Here is a 19795-nt window from a genome sequence, read left to right on the forward strand (position 1 = left end):
TGCTGTTGTCTTTGTTTCCAGGCCCTTTTAGCAGACAGAACTGGGGAATATCACACACTCACACACTTATATCTATATTTAAATTTCTGTACTTTTCTATCAACATATCAGAAATCATGAGATTATGCTGATATCTCCAGTTCCAATTCATAGCATTCATTCTATTTTTCTCCCTTTAAATTTTTTTTTTTTTTTGATTTTCTGAGTCAGGTTTTTCATTGTCAGAGAACGTGATTATAAATATGCAGAGGGAGAGCTTCCCCGGTGGCGCAGTGGTTGAGTCCACCTAACGATTCAGGGGACACGGGTTCATGCCCCAGTCCAGGAAGATCCCACATGCCGCGGAGCAGCTGGGCCCGTGAATCATGGCCACTGAGCCTGCGCGTCCGGAGCCTGTGCTCCGCAACGGGAGAGGCCACAACAGTGAGAGGCCAGCGTACCGCAAAAAAAAAAAAAAAAGATGTTAAAAAAAAAAAAAGGAGAACAAAAAAATAAAACCCCAATGAGATACCACTTCACATCTATTAGAATGGGCGTCAAGAAAAAGACAAGAGGTAACTGTAAGGCCAACTGGCCCGAGGCAGGGGAACACAATCAGATTCATAGGTTGCATCAGACCGAAACTCTCCGGACCACCCAGTTCCAGGAACTGACCTGGGGACTTTGAACCCGGCCCAGCCTTCCCGCCTTTCGAGGGGCGGGACTAACGGTCCCCCAGGATACCCGGAAAGACCACCAAATAAGGAATACCCTGCGCCCTCCCAGATTCACCACACCCCTTTCCCTTCTTCCCCTATAAAATCTTGCCCAACCCTCGCCCGGGTGCGACTTCTCTGGCCCCTTTCTCTCGGACCAGTGAACTTCGCCCGGGTGCGCTCCCTAGTAAAGCTCACTTGAAGCTTTCCTCTGTTTCGCGGTGCCGTTTGTTAAGATCCGACCTTACAGTAACAACTACTGGAGAGGGTGTGGAGAAAAGGGAACCCCTGTGCACTGTTGGTGGGAATGTAAATTGGTGCAGCCGTTATGGAGAACAGTATGGAGGATCCTCAAAAAGTTAAAAGTAGAACTACCATATGACCCCTTTTTTTGGACACTGCTTGTGTTCACACTGAGTAAACTAAGCCATGACTAATTTTCTGCTAGTCTTCTATTTTATGTTTAGAGAAGAATACATGTCTTTTCTGTTTCTTCTATAGGAATAGTGAGAACTTAGCCACTTGAAATCTTGGAAGATTGTATTAACAGACACATTATTACTGTGTTTCTAAAACAATAACTGTTGTGATAATCCTTGTGTCATATTTGATCTGGGATAACTCCATCTTAGTAAATTGATATGCAGGCAAGGTTTCTTAACTTTTTTGGTGCCAGTCGGAAAAAGCTTGTGGGCCTTTCTCAAAATAAAGTTTTTAAGTTGTATAAAACAAAATACATAGAATTATAAAGGAAACCAATTATATTGAAATATGATTATCAGGTTATTTAAAAAGCAAATATTTAATATAGTAATATATATCAACATACTACAGTTTATTACAAGACCTAGTCATGAGTTTAATAACTATCATAATTTTGAAGCAGGGTTAAACACAAGCAATGTTTTAAGATATCTGGAAGAGTTAAAATATTTTATGAAAATATCTGTACCGTCTTGGTGACTTTTGTCACAGGGGCTGCAAATACTATGTGGCTTGTTGCCTATATTCATATTTGAAGAGAATGCTAAGTTTCAATCAGAGGTTATTAGAAATAAAGATGAAGTTTTTTTCCTGTCCAAGTGTATGAACTCAGGAGGGTTTGTGAAAACCCCTGTACGCATAGAGGAACGGTGTTTGGAGGTCTTTTTACTCCATTACATTTGGAGAGTATAATAGGGAGAATTAAATATTTAAATAAAAACCTTTGAAAAAGTCTAGAAGACCAAAATAATAGTCTTTTAAAATGGAGCATCATATTATGATTGATATGAGAACTACAAAGGAATGTTAATACCTATTATTTTCTCTTACGGTGTTGAAAAGCAAAGAATTTTTAGAACCTTTTTATATGTTTATAGGTGTGAAAGTTATTTGAAATAGAGACTTTGGATATAATCCTCATGATAATAAAGACTTCGGTGATAGGAAATAACATATAGCAAAGAAGAGATGTTTCTTCTGTAAGAGGGTAAAAGTTACTTTTTCTTCTTGAATTTGTGTGTTTGTACTATTTTTAAAGTATTTACCTTTTATAGTAATTAGGGAATCATGGCAACTGATGAAGATAACAAAAAACAAGTTCTTAAGGAGTATGGGCCAGCTGAAGAATTTATGAAAGATGAACAAAACCAGGTAAAAAGGAAAAATTACTGAGTACTATTAAAAATTAACTTACATCTATTACTTTTGCAGTGAGGCATGTTTCATATGTCTTTGTCCAACATTATGTTGAATTTGGAAGAATATTAGGGTTTTCAGTTTTTTTTACCTCTATTATTCAAGACTGACAAGAAGAATCATATTTCTTTTCTTTCTCTTACACAGCTTACAATGTTAGCTGCTTTTTCACTTCCTCTCTCATTTCTTTGATTTGCACCTAGAAGTTAAGAGTTTCGTTAGCAATTATCCAATTAGACCTAAGGGAATGGAGGCTCAGGTAGTTAAACCACTTACTCAAGGCCATCTGTCTGGCATATCAAGGCAGCTATACTGTGGGAATCACAGAAAAAAATATTTTTAAATTGCCCCAGAGTAACATATGTCCACAGTTATGGTGCAGCTTAAAAGTCATATTGGAGTCACAAATAGGAAGGAATTGACAGAGCACTGAACTAAGATCCAGAAGACAGGGGTATCAATCCTTGCTCTACTATAAACATTTCTGTGACTTTGGTTTAGTGTGAAAAGTGGTTTCCTTTTTTGTATAATAGAGATAATAATCCTTGGCAGTGGTAAGAAAGTCGACAGGTGATGATGTAAAACATTTGACAAAGGTATTAGTCACGTGATCATATTTATTTTGAGACTGTCTAATGTCTTTCTTTGCCTTGTTCGAAGTGAGAGAAATTTTGCTTCTTTAATTAATTAGAAAAATGAGGTCGGGGCTGGGACTTCCCTGGTGGTCTACTGGGTAAGACTCCACATTCCCAATGCAGGGGACCCGGGTTCCATCCCTGGTCGGGGAACTAGCTCCCACGTGCATGCACAACTAACAAGTCCACATGCCACAACTAAGAAGCCCACATGCCGCAACTAAAGATCCCACATGCTGCAACAAAGATCCCGTGTGCCACAACTAAGACTTTGTGCAGCCAAAATAAATAAATATTAAGAAAAGAGAAGAAAAATGAGGTCGGGACTGTTTAAATTTTGGGTGTTATTTTATTTCCTTTTTATTTTTAGAAATTAATTAGTGAAATTGAAAAGGAAAATATTCAGTTAAAGGAGGAGATCCAAAAGCTTGAAGCTGAGTTGCAAGCGACAACCAGGAACTCCCAGGTACTTCTTTAATTATTTTATGTATCTCATTTTTCACAGACCCCATTTTTCAGGAAAAGCAATTTATCGATACAGAATTCATTTCTAAAACATTATGGTCATCCATGGCACCACTGTTTGCAACAGCCCCAAACTGAGAGCAGTAGGATGAATTAATAAATTAGGGTGTATTCACACAGTGGACTACTACACAACAATGAGAATGAACAGGCTACAACTGTATGCAATAACATCGATGAATTTCATAAACACAGTGCTGAGCCAGAAAAGGAGAAACAGGGCGCACCATATGCTTCCATTGAAATACAGCATGAAAACACGATGTTAGAAGTTAGTATGGTGGTGACTCTTAGAGGCAGGTAGGAACTGGAAGGGAACCCAAGAGGGCTTCTCGGGTGTTGGTCTTGTTCTGATTATTAATCTGGGTGCTGGTCACAGGTGTGTGATCACTGTAGAATTTCATCTTGCTGCACACTTATGCTAATACATGTTTTAATATTCATGTATATGTTAATCCAAAACTACCCCCAAATGATGGTCATTATCAATCACTTTTGGATCAAATTCTTGGTCTTCTCACCAAGTTCTTTTATTGTTCTCCTCATCCAAGAAATTTAAGTGAGTTTCACAGTTAAAAAAAATTGGATGAGTATCTTCATTTAAATTCTTAATTTCTCCTGTGTTTGAGTTAGACATAGCCTTCACTCCTTTTTTCTTCATAACAACCCAGGTTGTTAAAAAAAATACTTTAAACAATTGAAATGCTTAAAGCATTGTCACTTTTTGTTTCTGAAATGGGGGATAGGATGTTGAATATCAGGAAGTGAAGTTTCCGGTGTTTGTGAGATTTAGAGAAGTCTCTGTTAAGATTCTGGATACTTCTCAGGCTGGATCCAGAATCATTTAGTCCTACGACTCAAGGGGCCTCGGGAACCCAGCCAGCTCAGTTGATTCACTTCACAGAGGACTGAAACTGGGGTCTAGAGAGCATAAGTGAATTGCTCCCTGCCACGGTCTACTCAGGACTAGAAGCAGGCATTCTCACTCTCACTCCGGAAAGCTCTTGACTTCTCAGGGTATACTGGATGTTTCTACATTATTGGGAAACACTCTGCCTTTTCTCAAGACACTGCAGATCGTTTTGAAGTCAGAGTTATGGTAATCAGAAATTCTACCAAAGTTACATGTAGAATAAATGTCAGATGAGATCAAATGACTCACTTGACATTTCTAATGTCTTTGCGATAAAACCTTTTCTTGCACCATGTAAAATAACCATGGGAAATAGAAATGCAAATACTCAATTCATTTGTGCATTTATGTGTGGTTGTACTGACTGTTCATCCCAGTGATTTTAAGCAGCTAAGTATAACCCCTTAACTTTATCCTCCAGATTACAGATCTTGCTGGTAGTGTCCCTTCACATTTTTATAAACCTCAGTTGGGGTAATGGTTAAAAAGTTGATGGGCAGGTGTTGAGGAAGGGGGAATTTAAATTTGATAAATTTTAAGTCATTGAATTCAGGAGTCTTTCTTTTTGGATGAGGTTATCTGAGTTTGCCATCAAAATAACCATATACACCTGACTCTATTTCATACCTCTTTGCAGTGAGGGTAAATATACTGTGCAATGATTTCTTTGTGAGATAGCTTATTATTGGCACAGTTGTTCAAAGGGTATTTTTCTACAGGAATGATGTAGGCTTTAGACTCAAACACCACACAATATTGACCAGTTTAAACACTTAGAAAAAGTGAGAGATTATATATTTACAATTTCATCTGTGAAATAATATTGAAGGATCAGCATCTGACTACATTACTGAGTACTTCCCTGGGAAGAAGCAATTACTAAAGATATTAAATAAGACCACGCTCAGTATTCCGTGGGGCTCTGAAGTCAGTGGAGAGTGAATTATTGGATGATCAAATCACATTATCATTGGAAGGACTTAAGTTATTTCTTGTCTTGATTTTAATCAAACATTTCTGTTTGAATTAGATTAACGAGGATATTCCCGAAACAAAGATAAAGTTCACAGCTGTAGAGAATCCTGAGAGTGACAGCCAGTTTTCAAATACCTCCTATTCGTGTCACATGAGCTCAAAAGTCCCTTATGAGCTACAAAAAGGACAAGCACTTATCACCTTTGAAAAAGAAGAAGGTATGACTCATGTTCAAAAATTTGACCATGTTACCTTTGGAAAGCACTGGGACTTTCAAAGAGTTTTTGTAGATATTTGGCCATTGCTTTACAATTTTTACATTTATCATTTCATCTCATCCTCATAGTGACACCCTGAGGTAGGTATGATTATCCCCATTTTACAGATGAGAAAACTGACTCTGAGACATTGAGTGACTTGAACATGATCACTCATTCAGGACGTGACAATGCTGGGACTCAAGCCCAGGTGTTGTGATGTCCAATACCAATGCCTTTCTACTGCAACTGCTACCTGCAAATGATAATACTAGTGATAATGTTTCAAGGTTGTAAAGCTCTACATCATTCTAGGAGAGTTCTCACAGACATTATCTCATTGTATACTCACATGAATCCATGAAAGAAATAAGATAGAGAGTTACTATTTACATTTTATAACTAAGAAAACAGATTCTCAGGTGTTTAAGTGATTTACCTAAATGCACAAGACCTGTGAATGGCAAGAGCCCTGGAGTCAGAGATTTGGGAGTGGGACCTGATGTTTGCCACGTCCGCCGTGGTGTGGGACCCTCTTGAGATCTGGGGGCACCTTAATGAGGAGAATCTGGCTTTGAGTGCCAGCTGTGCCCCTTTCTAGAAGTGTAACTTGGTTGGGTTCTTTATAAATCTCAATTTTTTTATGACACATTTTGTGGCAGTACCTACCTCAGGGGGTTGCTTTGAGTATTAAATGAGAAATGTTGAAAAATACTTAGCACAGTGTCTGATATATAATAAACACTTAATAAATGTTAGCTGTCATTATTGTTACATGTTAGGAATTTTTCAGCTAAAGAAACAGAAGCTTACCTAAGATAAGGAACTTGCTCAAGGTCCATACAGGTGATAAATTGCAGAGCTGAGAGCCAAACCTCAAGTACCCTTGTATGTTCTACTGTACCAACATTCCTCTGAGCAGGCCACCATCTGGGCTTTTTGTTCTCATATTTTCCAAGTTAGATTAAGTTATGGGTGGGGTCAGATGGTCTTCACAAGCCCTTCCAGTGTTCAGATTCTGGGAATCTATGATTATAACTCATGTCTCCTTGACGCCTGGTTTGTTACTATAGCCTGAAAATAAATAGAAAGGCATTCTGGCAGGTCACTATATGCACATACGCTTTGTCCACTCTGGGTCCGCCCCTGCAGCTGAGGGTGAAGGGGGAGGCCAAGAGCCCTGTTGGCACTTGGCAGTTGGCTGTGGTAATTGAGATATAACTGAAGGATGGAAGTGAGGATTTGGGAAGCAAGGATTCTGCATAGGAATTACCTGGGGATGCTGGGAACAGGATTTTCTTCAAAAACAGCTGCATCACTGCTTCCACCCTTGGCATGGCTCTGAGGTCCTGCTCTTCTGGACAACTTTGGGTTTCTACACAATTAAACAGGAGTTGGCTTTTGACAGAGTCACAGAAGTTGAAACACAAGTAGCCCTCTCAGCTGTGTCACATCACCAGATGTTGGAGGTTTGGGGGGTGGGCGTTGGGAGGGAAAGATCATCATCTAAGTATTACTTACAGTTGATAATCTCTGTTATTGTTGCCTGTTGTCAATAACAACAAAAAGATGTAATTCAAGTTAGAGAGCCATATCATGGTACAATGAGTCTGAATTCCCACATGACAACGCCCTGTTTTCTAGCCTTGTTTCTCTCTTCCTCCAGCTGTGGTGTGCTGTCTGGTTGTTATAAACACATGTGAGGTTTATAAGACCGAGACTAATTTGTGTCTAGTCTTTATGACATATTAGAGTAAGCAGCTCCAAATAGCAACAACTGAAGGGTTATAAACTCTTATGTCACACAATTAAAAATAAACACATACCCACATGCATTTTATTTTGGTTTTTTCTTATTCTTATTTATTTATTTATTTTTGGCCGCGTCTTAGTTCTCCGACCAGGGATTGAAACCCAGCCCCTCAGCAGTGAGAGCACCGAGTCCTAACCACTGGACCACTAGGGAATTCCCCGCACATTCATTTTAAACTGTCGTATAGTTGCTATTGGATTTCTAATGATGTTTGGCATAATTATATTACTAAGCCTTTCCCATTTGCATGGCTAAATTAGACTAGATAGTTTTGTGATCGGTATATGAAGACTATCGACTTTTTAATGAATAATCTCAAGAGCATTTTAAGGAAAGTAGAATTCTTCATTGAATATGACCAAAAAAAAAAAAAAAAAGACTCACTCTTTGGTATTTAAGTCTTTGTGGTCTTTAATATGTAATCCTGGGGAAAGACAGAGACAAGAACAAATATTTATTTCTTTGTTGCTTGTAACATATTAAGGAGCAGTGACAAATGATAAATAAGATTAATTGTCAGAATGGCACTGACCTAAAAAGTCTTCCTAGCTTACTCAACATGGAAGAAATTTCTGGCTGAGCTTTAATGTACTAAGGGAGTTCTCTGATAATTCTGTCTACAGTGGAAAGGAAGGGTGTGTGGCTGTACTGAAGTAATATATGAATTTCTGAAGGATCATCGGGCTTATCTCTTAAGGGATGAATCTAGAGCTTGTCGAGAATTTCTACATTGTAATTTTTTGCTGATATATTTTGGCATTAATATATCCTACTATGGTGGCAAGACCATCATCACTTAGAAATCCTAAGAAAAATGTAAAAATTAGATCCCTTAAAATTAAAGAAAACTTAAAATATTCAGGATTATTTGTTGTTAAACCAAACATGTAAAAATGTATTGAAATATTGGCAATTAATACTTCCCAAATTATTTTTCAGTTGCCCAAAATGTGATCAGAGTGGGGCACCATCACGTGCAGATACAGGGTGTAAACGTGAAGGTTATGGCCAGCCCGGTTCCATTAAACTCAGGAGTCAGATTCCAGGTAACATGGTGATTAAAGCGTTTCAGAATTTGTTAAACACGGACACTTTTCTCATCCATATTTCTGAACGTGAACCGATTTCCCAGGTTCACGTAGAAGTGTCTAAAATGAAGATCCACGTTACCGACATTCCTGATGAACTGCCTGAAAGTCAGATGAGAGACAAGCTAGAACTGAGTTTTTGTAAATCCCGCAACGGAGGCGGAGAAGTGGACTGCGTGGAGTACGACAAGCAGTCCCGGAGCGCCGTCGTCACATTTGTGGAAAGTGGAGGTATTCCTGCACTGAGAGTTAGACAGTACTCTAGCATTTAAATTACGTTCTGCCAGGTCTGAAAGTATCCCTTTCTACTGCTTTTATTTGGAATTTATTAGACAGCATAATAACAGGGGATTTTTTTTTTAACCTTATGAAATGGTAGAGTCCTGAAAATGATTTCCCTGAGTGCTGCTGAGAATGATAGGATTACAGATAACAAGTACCTACATCTTAGTGCATTCCTATCACGTGCCAGGCATGGAGTCTTTGGTGTTTTATACATATATCTGCTCAGATCCATAGCACAGCTCTGGATGTAGGTGTTATACTCATTTTATTGATGAGGAAACTAAGGCGTACTCAAGGTAAGCAGCTTACCCAAGATCGCACAGTGGGTGTGTGGCAGAGAAACATTCTGAAAAAATATATATATAAAACTGTCTCTTCATCTCACTTATTACGATTGACAAGGATCTCAGGTGGAGGTAATCGATTCCAGGAAGGAAAGGGGGCAATAGAGAGAACAGCTGTTCCTTTTTTAGGTAGAAATGGACTTTTACCAAATCATCTTAGGGAGGTTTATATTCTTATAATGAAAAATAGAAGATTCTCCAAGTTCTTTTGTTAATATGTTCAAATGATTCTCAATGTAAAAATTTCTTCCTCTAGTTAATCTAGTTCTTAGGACTTCTCCAGGGTTTGCACATACGATAGAAATCCAAATATACAATTAAAAACCGTTGACTGATTTAAGTTTTTTCATAATAAAGTAATACATGCTTTTTAAAGAAAATTGAAATAATAGAGAACAACATTAATTTAATAAAAATTGAGACATTTCCTTAAATTTCCAAACTTCCCTTTCTCCTGCTATGTAGCTAGTTATGGTTAGGTGAATGTCTTTCCAGATCCTTCTGGAATTGCTGGATAATACGGTAATTCTATGTTTAATGCTTGAGGAACCGCCATACTGTTTTCCACAGTGGCTACACCTTTACATTCCTACCAGCAATGTACCAGGGTTCCAGTTTCTCCACATCCTTGCCAGCAAGGATCTACACTCTTAACCACTGTACTATATTGCTAATTCAAGGTGGACTGGTGAGAGGAGAAAAAAAGTGATTGGATATTCTTACGAACTGTTTGTGTTAAACTCTATGCAATCTTGACACATTACCTTTTTTCCCCTCTAGGAAAAAAAGCTGCTAAAAATAAATCTGGTTATTTTTTGTGTTGGAGAAAGTTGATGAATTTTTGTTATTTGCCTTCACTTTTTTTAGATGACATTCAGCACCCCTGCACCTTTGATTAACATCATTATACAGGTTTATTGAATGTCATGTATTAGTTACAGGACAATTAAGTAATTTTAGATATATAATAGTAATATGTAATTTGCTATATGTATGTATGTGTATATATATATATATATATGCACAGAAAGAGAGAGAGAAAGAGAGTATTCTAATCTTAATTTGCATGTGTACTTCTTGAGAGATTGGGAAACACTGGGTTTTGTTAGGATGGCTAGGTTATTTTTTGCAAATGGTTATCACATTTTATGTAGCTCAAGGTAGGTCTATCTGAGGACATTGCAGCTCACTGTGCATTGATTGACTGATAGTTTAAGACAGATGGAGCTATTTAAATCTCATTATCATTTGGTCTTATGTTTTTTAAAATTATGTACTGTGAATTCTTTAAAGTGGACTGTAGAGTTTCTTAAAAATTAATCCCTCAAGCCACTGTTTACTCTGACATTCTGTTTGAAGGAGGTTTAAACTTTGGTTTAAAAATGTTTGATATAAAGGAGAAAATAATTTTTAAAAATTTACTTCTAGTTGCTGACAAGATTTTGAAAATAAAAGACTATCCTCTTCATATAAATCAAAACTGCCAGAGAGTTACTGTTTCTCCGTACACAGAAACATACCTGAAAAAGTTTCAGGTAAAGTCATCTCTTTTCTTTCATTTTGGAAACTTATTGCCCGGCCCCACCCCACAGAAAATAAAAAGTTGTGATTCTGTTTCCGTTAGAATCTTATTAATTAACCTAGCCTGCCATCCTGAAAGCTAGAACTCATGCCTAACTCTTGGTTTCGCTTCCCCTCCAGCATTCATTTCGTTACTTGATCTTGTCACTTCCACCTCTCACTACCTCTCTAACTGGTCTCTCTGTCCATAGAGTTGCCCTCCTTTCCTCTATTTGTCACAATGGCACCAGAGTTATCTTTCTGAAACTCAGATCCAACTCTGATATTCTCTTGCTTGAAAATCTTCCTGAGGCCCGTTGTCTCTCTCAAGATAACATCCAAACTATTAAGCAGAGCTTATAAATGTAAAGTTTTGTAATTCAAAGCGCTTAGAAAATTTTCTATTTATCTTTTTATTTTGCTTCTTAGGTATTTTCAGGAGTATCTAAGAAGACGGTGCTTCTGACTGGACTGGAAGACCTTCAGATCATAGATGAAGAAACTGTAGAGGATTTTATTAACATTCACTTTCAACGGGAGAAAAATGGAGGTGGAGAAGTCGAGGTAGTCAAGTGTTCCCTTGGGCAACCTTACGTAGCATACTTTGAAGAATAGAGTCATGGAATCCTATGAAAATTAGAGCTTTTGAACCCAAATCACTGTTAATGCTTGACAAAAATGAATATCCTTTTCCTTAAAAAAAATGAAAAATTTAATTCTTTCATGTTTGTTTATTCTTAGATACAAAAGATATTTCTGTTTTTGAATTCTTTGTTTCCACCTGTGCTGAATGTTTACAAATGCAATAACTATATTAAAACAGTTTTGTTCATAAATTTTGTGGCTGGGTGCCATGTCCATTGAAATGAACCATAAGTGATCCAGTTGTCCGCCTGCCATGTTGGCTCATTCTGTCATGGTCTGAGCCAACAGCAGAATTAAATTCATATTAAAATGCTGTCAGAAATGAAATGCTTTTAGAAAAGATTCTAAACCTAGACCTATCCAATGCTGCCTGCCATCTAAAATAAAGGGAAAAACTAAAAAGAAAAAAGGCTTGGTTTTGCTTCTGATATTTCATTTTTAGGTTTTCAAGTTGTTATACTACCATCAGAAATACTCATTTCTCTCACATTTCTCTTTGGAATAAGAAATGTTGCCTATGGGGCTTCCCTGGTGGCGCAGTGGTTGGGAATCCGCCTGCTGATGCAGGGGACACGGGTTTGAGCTCTGGGCCGGGAGGATCCCACATGCCGCAGAGCAGCTGGGCCCGTGCTCCACAAGTACTGAGCCTGCACTCTTCAGCCTACGAGCCACATGTACTGAAGCCTGCCACACGCCTAGAGCCTATGCTCCTCAACAAAGACAAGCCACCGCAATGAGAAGCCTGTGCACTGCAACGAAGAGTTGCTCCTGCTCGCTCCACCTAGAGAAAGCCCACGTGCAGCAACAAAGACCCAATGCAGCCAAAAATAATAATTTAAAAAATATATTAAGAAAAATTTAAAGAACCTCATTTAATTTTGATTGGTACAGTCTCACTAGCACAGAGGGTGTTATATTTAGTCTATGGTAGACTGCCAATTAGAAATAATTTTTTCCTAATATTTAGGACAAAGTTGGAAACAGTCACTTTTGTTTCTTTTGGGGGCCTTCCTCAGACAGTAAAATAGATAATTTCATCTGATCTTAAATTTTCACAATGGTTTTGATAAATGTTACTTATCCTAGAAAAGTATGCTTTTTCTTTGGGTTCCTTTCACCATTCTACCTCCGTGTGATCTGACTAAAACTCAGAAATCAAGCACTGGCTCTCCTGCTTATTTCCAGAGTTTTACAGATTTTACAGGAGGAAACTTTTCTTTAAAATATACCAAAAGATACTGTATTGACTATTTAACATATCGCATGTTACGGTAGGAAGCCTTCAACTATGTGTCCAGGATGAGCTATCTCCACTTATTAATGTGTGAAAAGACTTTGTCATTAAGTAAGTCAGGAAAGACAGATAATGTGGAATTACAAGTCCCTTTTGCTGTTTGTAGATTTATCAGTCAGGAGAGGCTGGGCTATGCTGTGATAGCACAACCTCCCAAATCTTGGAGACCTAGTAAAATAAAAGTTTAATTCTCGCTCATGCTGAATGTCCAACAAAAGTTGGTAAGGGACTCTGTCTTAATCACTTCAGGCCCCATCTTGAGACATGCTCCCAGAATCATGCAGGTGGGGAAAAGTGAAATCTGGAGAGTCTTGGCACCAGCAATTAAATGCTGTGACCCAGAAGTGACCTGTGCCATTTCCTCTCACATCTCATTGGCCAGAAATAGTCATGTGGCCTCACTGAAACATAACGGCACTAGGAAATTCCCTGGCCGTCCAGTGGTTAGGACTCCTCGCTTCCACAGCAGGGGGCATGGGTCGGGTCTCTGGTCGGGGAACTAAGATTCCACATGCCATATGGTGTGTCAAAACAAAAGAAAAAAGAAAAGAAAGAAAATATAAGGGGGCTAGAAAATTCTGTCTTGTAAAAATGAGAAGAACTAGATATAGTTGAGACAGAATAATAAGGAATAATAAGTGTAGTATGTCCTGTCCTACTGGTCATAAATATGTTTTTTTTTTTTACCATCTTTATTGGAGTACAGTTGCTTTACAATGGTGTGTTTCTGCTGTATAACAAAGTGAATCAGTGAATCAGCTATGTGTATACATATGTCACCATATCCCCTCAATCTTGCATCTCCCTCCCATCCTCCATATCCCCCCCCTCTATGGGGACACAAAGAACCGAGCTGATCTCCCTGTGCTATGAAGCTACTTCCCACTAGCTAGCTATTTTACATTTGGTAGTGTATATATGTCAATGTTGCTCTCTCACTTCATCCCAACTTACCCTTCTTCCCCGTCCCTGTGTCCTCAAGTCCATTCTCTACGTCTGCCTCTTTATTCCTGTCCTGCCCCTAGGTTCTGCATAACCATTTTTTATTTTTAGATTCCATATATATATGTTAGCATACGGTATTTGTTTTTTTCTTTCTGACTTACTTCACTCTATATGAGAGTCTATAAGCCCATCCACCTCGCTACAAATAACTCTATTTCATTTCTTTTTATGTCTGAGTAATATTCCATTGTATATATGTGCCACATCTTCTTTATCCATTCATCTGTTGATGGACACTTAGGTTGCATCCATGTCCTGGCTATTGTAAATAGTACTGCAATGAACATTGTGGTACATGACTCGTTTAGAATTACCGTTTTCTCAGGCTATACACCCAGTAGTGGGATTGCTGAGTCATATGGTAGTTCTACTTTTAGTTTTTTAAGCAACCTCCATACTGTTCCCCATAGTGGCTGTATCAACTTACATTCCCACCAACAGTGCAAGAGGGTTCCCTTTTATCCACACCCTCTCCAGCATTTACTGTTCGTAGATTTTTTGATGATGGTCATTCTGACTGGTGTGTGGTGATACCTCATTGTAGTTTTGATTTGCATTTCTCTAATGATTAGTGATATTGAGCAGACTTTCATGTGTTTGTTGGAAATCTGTATATCTTCTTTAAAGAAATGTCTATTTAGGTCTTCTGCCCATTTTTGGATTCTGTTGTTTGTTTTTTTGATATTGAGCTGCATGAGCTGCTCGTATATTTTGGAGATTAATCCTTTGTCAGTTGCTTCGTTTGCAAATATTTTCTCCCATTCTGAGGGTTGTCTTTTCATCTTGTTTATAGTTTCCTTTGCTATGCAAAAGGTTTTAACTTTCATTAGGTCCCATTTGTTTATTTTTGTTTATATTTCCATTTCTCTAGTAGGTGGGTCAAAAAGGATCTTGCTGTGATTTATGTCATAGAATTTCTTGTTCTAGTTCTGTGAAAAATGCCATTGGTAGTTTGATAAGGATTGCATTGAATCTATAATTACTTTGAGTAGTATAGTCATTTTCACAGTGTTGATTTTTCCAATCCAAGAACATGTTATATCTCTCCATCTGTTTGTATCATTTTTAATTTCTTTCATCAGCGTCTTTCAGATTTTTCATCATTAGCATATAAGAATGCAAGAGATTTCTTTGCATTAATTTTGTATCCTGCTACTTTACCAAATTCATTGATTAGCTCTAGTAGTTTTCTGGTAGCATCTTTAGGATTCTCTATGTATAGTATCATGTCATCTGCAAACAGTGACAGCTTTACTACTTCTTTTCCGATTTGGATTCCTTTTATTTCTTTTTCTTCTCTGATTGCCGTGGCTACAACTTCCAAAACTATGTTGAATAATAGTGGTGAGGGTGGACAACTTTGTCTTGTTCCTGATCTTAGAGAAAATGGTTTCAGTTTTTCACCATTGAGAATGATGTTGGCTGTGGGTTTGTCATATATGGCCTTTATTATGTTGAGGTAAGTTCCCTCTATGGCTACTTTCTGGAGAGTTTTTATCATAAATGGGTGTTGAATTTTGTCAAAAGCTTATTCTGCGTCTATTGAGATGATCATATGGTTTTTCTCCTCCAGTTTGTTAATATGGTTTATCGCATTGATTGATTTGCATATATTAAAGAATCCTTGCATTCCTGGGATAAACCCCACTTGGTCATGGTGTATGATCCATTGAATGTGCTGTTGGACTCTGTTTGCTAGTATTTTGTTGAGGATTTTTGCATCTATGTTCATCAGTGTTATTGGCCTGTAGTTTTCTTTTTTTGTGACATCTTTGTCTGGTTTTGGTATCAGGGTGAAGGTGGCCTCGTAGAATGAGTTTGGGAGTGTTCCTCCCTCTGCTATATTTTGGAAGAGTTTGAGAAGGATAGGTGTTATCTCTTCTCTAAATGTTTGACCGAATTCATCTGTGAAGCCATCTGGTCCTGGACTTCTGTTTGTTGGAAGATTTTTAATTACAGTCTCAATTTCAGTGCTTGTGATTGGTCTGTTCATATTTTCTATTTCTTCCTGGTTCAGTCTTGGAAGGTTGTGCTTTTCTAAGAATTTGTCCATTTCCTCCAAGTTTTCCATTTTATTGGCATATAGTTGCTTGTAGTAATGTCTCATGATCCTTTGTATTTCTGCAGTGTCAGTTGTTACTTCTCCTTTTTCAGTTCTACTTCTATTGATTTGAGTCTTCTCCCTTTTTTTCTTGATGAGTCTGGCTAATGGTTTATCAATTTTGTTTATCTTCTCAAAGAACCAGCTTTTAGGTTTATTGATCTTTGCTATCGTTTCCTTCATTTCTTTTTCATTTATTTCTGATCTGATCTTTATGATTCCTTTCCTTCTGCTAACTTTGGGGGTTTTTTATTCTTCTTTCTCGAATTGCTTTAGGTGTAAGGCTAGGTTGTTTTTTTGAGATGTTCCTTATTTCTTGAGGTAGCATTGTATTGCTATAAACTTCCCTCTTAGAACTGCTTTTGCTGCATCCCATAGGTTTTGGGTCATCGTGTTTTCATTGTCATTTGTTTCTAGGTATTTTTTGATTACCTCTTTGATTTCTTCAGTGATCTCTTGGTTATTTAGTAGTGTATTGTTTAACCTCCGTGTGTTTGTATTTTTTACAGATTTTTTCCTGTAATTGATACCTAGTCTGATAGTGTTGTGGTTAGAAAAGATACTTGATACAATTTCAATTTTCTTAAATTTACAACGGCTTGATTTTGTGATCCAAGGTATGATCTATCCTGGAGAATGTTCCATGAGCACTTGAGAAGGAAGTGTATTCTGTTGTTTTTGGATGAAATGTCCTATAGATATCAATTAAGTCCATCTTATTTAATGTGTCATTTAAGGCTTGTGTTTCCTTATTTATTTTCATTTTGGATGATCTGTCCATTGGTAAAAGTGAGGTTTTAAAGTCCCCTACTATGATTGTGTTACTGTGATTTCCCATTTTATGGTTGTTAGCATTTGCCCTAAGTATTGAGGTGCTGCTATGTTGGGTGCATAAATATTTACAACTGTTATATCTTCTTCTTGGATTGATCCCTTGATCATTATGTAGTGTCCTTCTTTGTCTCTTGTAATAGTCTTTATTTTAAAGTCTATTTTGCCTGATATGAGAATTGCTGCACCAGCTTTCTTTTGATTTCCATTTGCATGGAATATCTTTTTCCATCTCCTCACTTTGAGTCTGTATGTGTCCCTAGATCCGAAGTGATTCTATTGTAGACAGTGTATATATGGGTCTTGTTTTTGTATCCATTCAGCCTGTGTATGTCTTTTGGTTGGAGCATTTAATCCATTTACATTTAAGGTAGTTATTGATATGTTATGTTCCTATTACCATTTTCTTAATTGTCTTGGGTTTGTTATTGTAGATCTCTTCCTTCTCTTGTGTTTCCTGCCTAGAGAAGTTCCTTTAGCATTTGTTGTAAAGCTCTTTTGGTGGTGCTGAATTCTCTTAGCTTTTGCTTGTCTGTAAAGGTTTTACTCCGTCGAATCTGAATGAGATCCTTGCTGGGTAGAGTAATCTTGATTGTAGCTTTTCCCCTTTCATCACTTTAAATATGTCCTGCCACTCCCTTCTGGCTTGCAGAGTTTCTACTGAAAGATCAGCTCTTAACCTTATGGGGATTCCCTTGTATTATTTGTTGCTTTTCCCTTACAGCTTTTAATATTTTTCCTATGTATTTAAGTTTAGATAGTTTGATTAATACATGTCCTGGCATGTTTTACCTTGGATTTATGCTGTTTGGGACTCTCTGTGCTTCCTGGACTTGATTGACTATTTCCTTTCCCATATTAGGGAAGTTTTCAACTATAATCTCTTCAAATATTTTTTCAGTTCTTTTTTTTCTCTTCTTCTTCTGGGACCCCTATAATTCGAACGTTGGTGCGTTTAATGTTGTCCCAGAGGTCTCTGAGACTGGCCTCAATTCTTTTCATTCTTTTTTCTTTATTCTGCTCTGTGGTAATGATTTCCATTATTTTATCGTCCAAGTCACTTATCCATTTTCTTCCTCAGTTATTCTGCTACTGATTCCTTCTAGGGAATTTTAAATTTCATTTATTGTGTTGTTCATCATTGTTTGTTTGCTCTTTAGTTCTTCTAGGTCCTTTTTAAACGTTTCTTGTATTTTCTCCATTATATTTCCAAGATTTTGGATCATCTTTACTATCATTATTCTGAATTGTTTTTCAGGTAGGCTGCCTATTTCCTCTTCATTTGTTTGGTTTGGTGGGTTTTTACCTTGCTCCTTCATCTGCTGTGTATTTCTCTGTCTTCTCATTTTGCTTAACTTAGTGTGTTTGGGGTCTCCTTTTCGCAGGCTGCAGGTTCATAGTTCCCGTTGTTTTTGGTGTCTGCTCCCAGTGGGTAAGGTTGGTTAAGTCAGCTGTGTAGGCTTCCTGGTGGAGGGGACTGGTGCCTGTATTCTGGTGGATGAGACTGGATCTTGTCTTTCTGGTGGACAGGACTGCATCCAGTGGTGTGTTTTGCGGTGCCTGTGAACTTATGATTTTAGGCAGCCTCTATGCTAACGGGTGGGGTTGTGTTCTTGTTTTGCTTGTTCTTTGACATGTGGTGTCCAGCACTGTAGCTTGCTGGTTGTTGAGTGGAGCTGGGTCTTAGCGTTGAGATAGAGATCTCTGTGAGAGCTTTCGCCGTTTGATGTTATGTGGGGCTGGGAGGTCTCTGGTGGACCAGTGTCCTGAACTTGGCTCTCCCACCTCAGAGGCTCAGGCCTGACACCTGTCTGGATCACCAAGACCCTGTCAGCTGCTCAGCTCAGGAGAAAAGGGAGAAAAAGAGAGAAAGAACTAAAGTAAAATAAAGTTATTAAAATAGAAAATAAAAAATTATTAAAATTTTAAAAAGTAATAAAAAATAAGAAAGAACAACCAAAACAAATCCACCAACAATAATGAGCCCTAAAAACTATAAAAAAAAAAAAAAAAGGACACACAGAACCCTAGGACAAATGGTAAAAGCAAAGCTCTACAGGCAAAATCACACAAAGAAGCATACACAAAGCATACACAGAAAAAGGGAAGAAGGAAAAAATATATATATTAAAAAAAAAGGAAGAGAGCAACCAAATCAATAAAGAAATCTACCAGTGAAAGTAAGCTCTAAATACTAAACTAAAATAAACATAAAACCAGAAACAAGTTAGATGCAGAAAGCAACCCCCAAGTCTACAGTTGGTCCCGAAGTCCACTGCCTCAATTTTGGGGTGATTCGTTGTCTATTCAGGTATTCCACAGATGCAGTGTACATCAAAGTGATTGTGGAGATTTAATCCACTGTTCCTGAGGCTGTTGGGAGAGATTTCCCTTTCTCTTCTTTGTTCGCACACATCCTGGGGTTCAGCTTTCGATATGGCCCTGCTTCTGCATGTAGGTTGCCTGAGGGCGTCTGTTCTCCACCCAGACATGATGGGGTTAAAGTAGCAGCTGATTCGGGGGCTCTGGCTCACTCAGGCTGGGGGGAGGGAGGGGTACAGAATGCGGGGCGAGCCTGCGGCGGCAGAGGCCAGTGTGACGTGGCAACAATCTGAGGCGCGCCATGTGTTCTCCTGCGGAAGTTGCCCCTGGATCATGGGATCCTGGCAGTAGCGGGCTGCACAGGCTCCCGGAAGGTGAGGTGTGATTAGTGACCTGTGCTTGCACACAGGCTTCTTGGTGGCTGCAGTAGCAGCCTTAGCATTTCATGCCCATCTCTGTTGTCCATGCTGATAGCCACCGCTTGCACCCATCTCTGGAGCTCGTTTAGGCAGTGCTCTGAATCCCCTCACCTTGCGCACCTTGAAACAACGGTCTCTTGCCTCTTAGGCAGTTTCACAGTTTTTCCCGGACTCCCTCTCTGCTAGCTGTGGCGCACTAGCCCCCTTCAGGGTGTGTTCACACAGTAAACCCTAGTCCTCTCCCTGGGATCTGACCTCCAAAGCCCAAACCTCAGCTCCCAGCCCCCACCTGCCCCGGCAGGTGCGCAGACAAGCCTCTTGGGCTGGTGACTGCTGGTCGGCAGCAGACCTCTTTGTGGGTCTTTGTGCTTTGCTCTCTGCACCCCTGTTGCTGTGCTCTCCTCCACG

At 38.5% G+C, this 19795-nt stretch overlaps 1 protein-coding gene across 5 annotated transcripts in view; it reads left to right on the forward strand.

Annotated features, from left to right (window-relative positions):
• The window catches only part of NMI (N-myc and STAT interactor), a 39696-nt gene extending 27881 nt beyond the window's left edge, over positions 1 to 11815 (forward strand). For 4 of the 5 annotated variants that reach the window (XM_032636736.1, XM_032636739.1, XM_032636738.1 and 1 more), the window contains 7 exons: positions 2234 to 2330; positions 3381 to 3476; positions 5479 to 5641; positions 8433 to 8539; positions 8626 to 8812; positions 10639 to 10745; positions 11200 to 11815. In XM_032636736.1, the coding sequence (XP_032492627.1) occupies positions 2247 to 2330; positions 3381 to 3476; positions 5479 to 5641; positions 8433 to 8539; positions 8626 to 8812; positions 10639 to 10745; positions 11200 to 11385 (930 nt within the window). In that variant the 5' untranslated portion in view covers positions 2234 to 2246 and the 3' untranslated portion in view covers positions 11386 to 11815. The remainder of the gene's footprint in view (positions 1 to 2233; positions 2331 to 3380; positions 3477 to 5478; positions 5642 to 8432; positions 8540 to 8625; positions 8813 to 10638; positions 10746 to 11199) is intronic. The other variant, XM_032636741.1, reaches the window with a different exon arrangement.
• The last annotated feature ends 7980 nt before the right edge of the window (positions 11816 to 19795 follow it).

The sequence above is a fragment of the Phocoena sinus genome, chromosome 7, assembly GCF_008692025.1.
Source record: "Phocoena sinus isolate mPhoSin1 chromosome 7, mPhoSin1.pri, whole genome shotgun sequence".
Lineage (NCBI taxonomy): Eukaryota > Metazoa > Chordata > Mammalia > Artiodactyla > Phocoenidae > Phocoena > Phocoena sinus.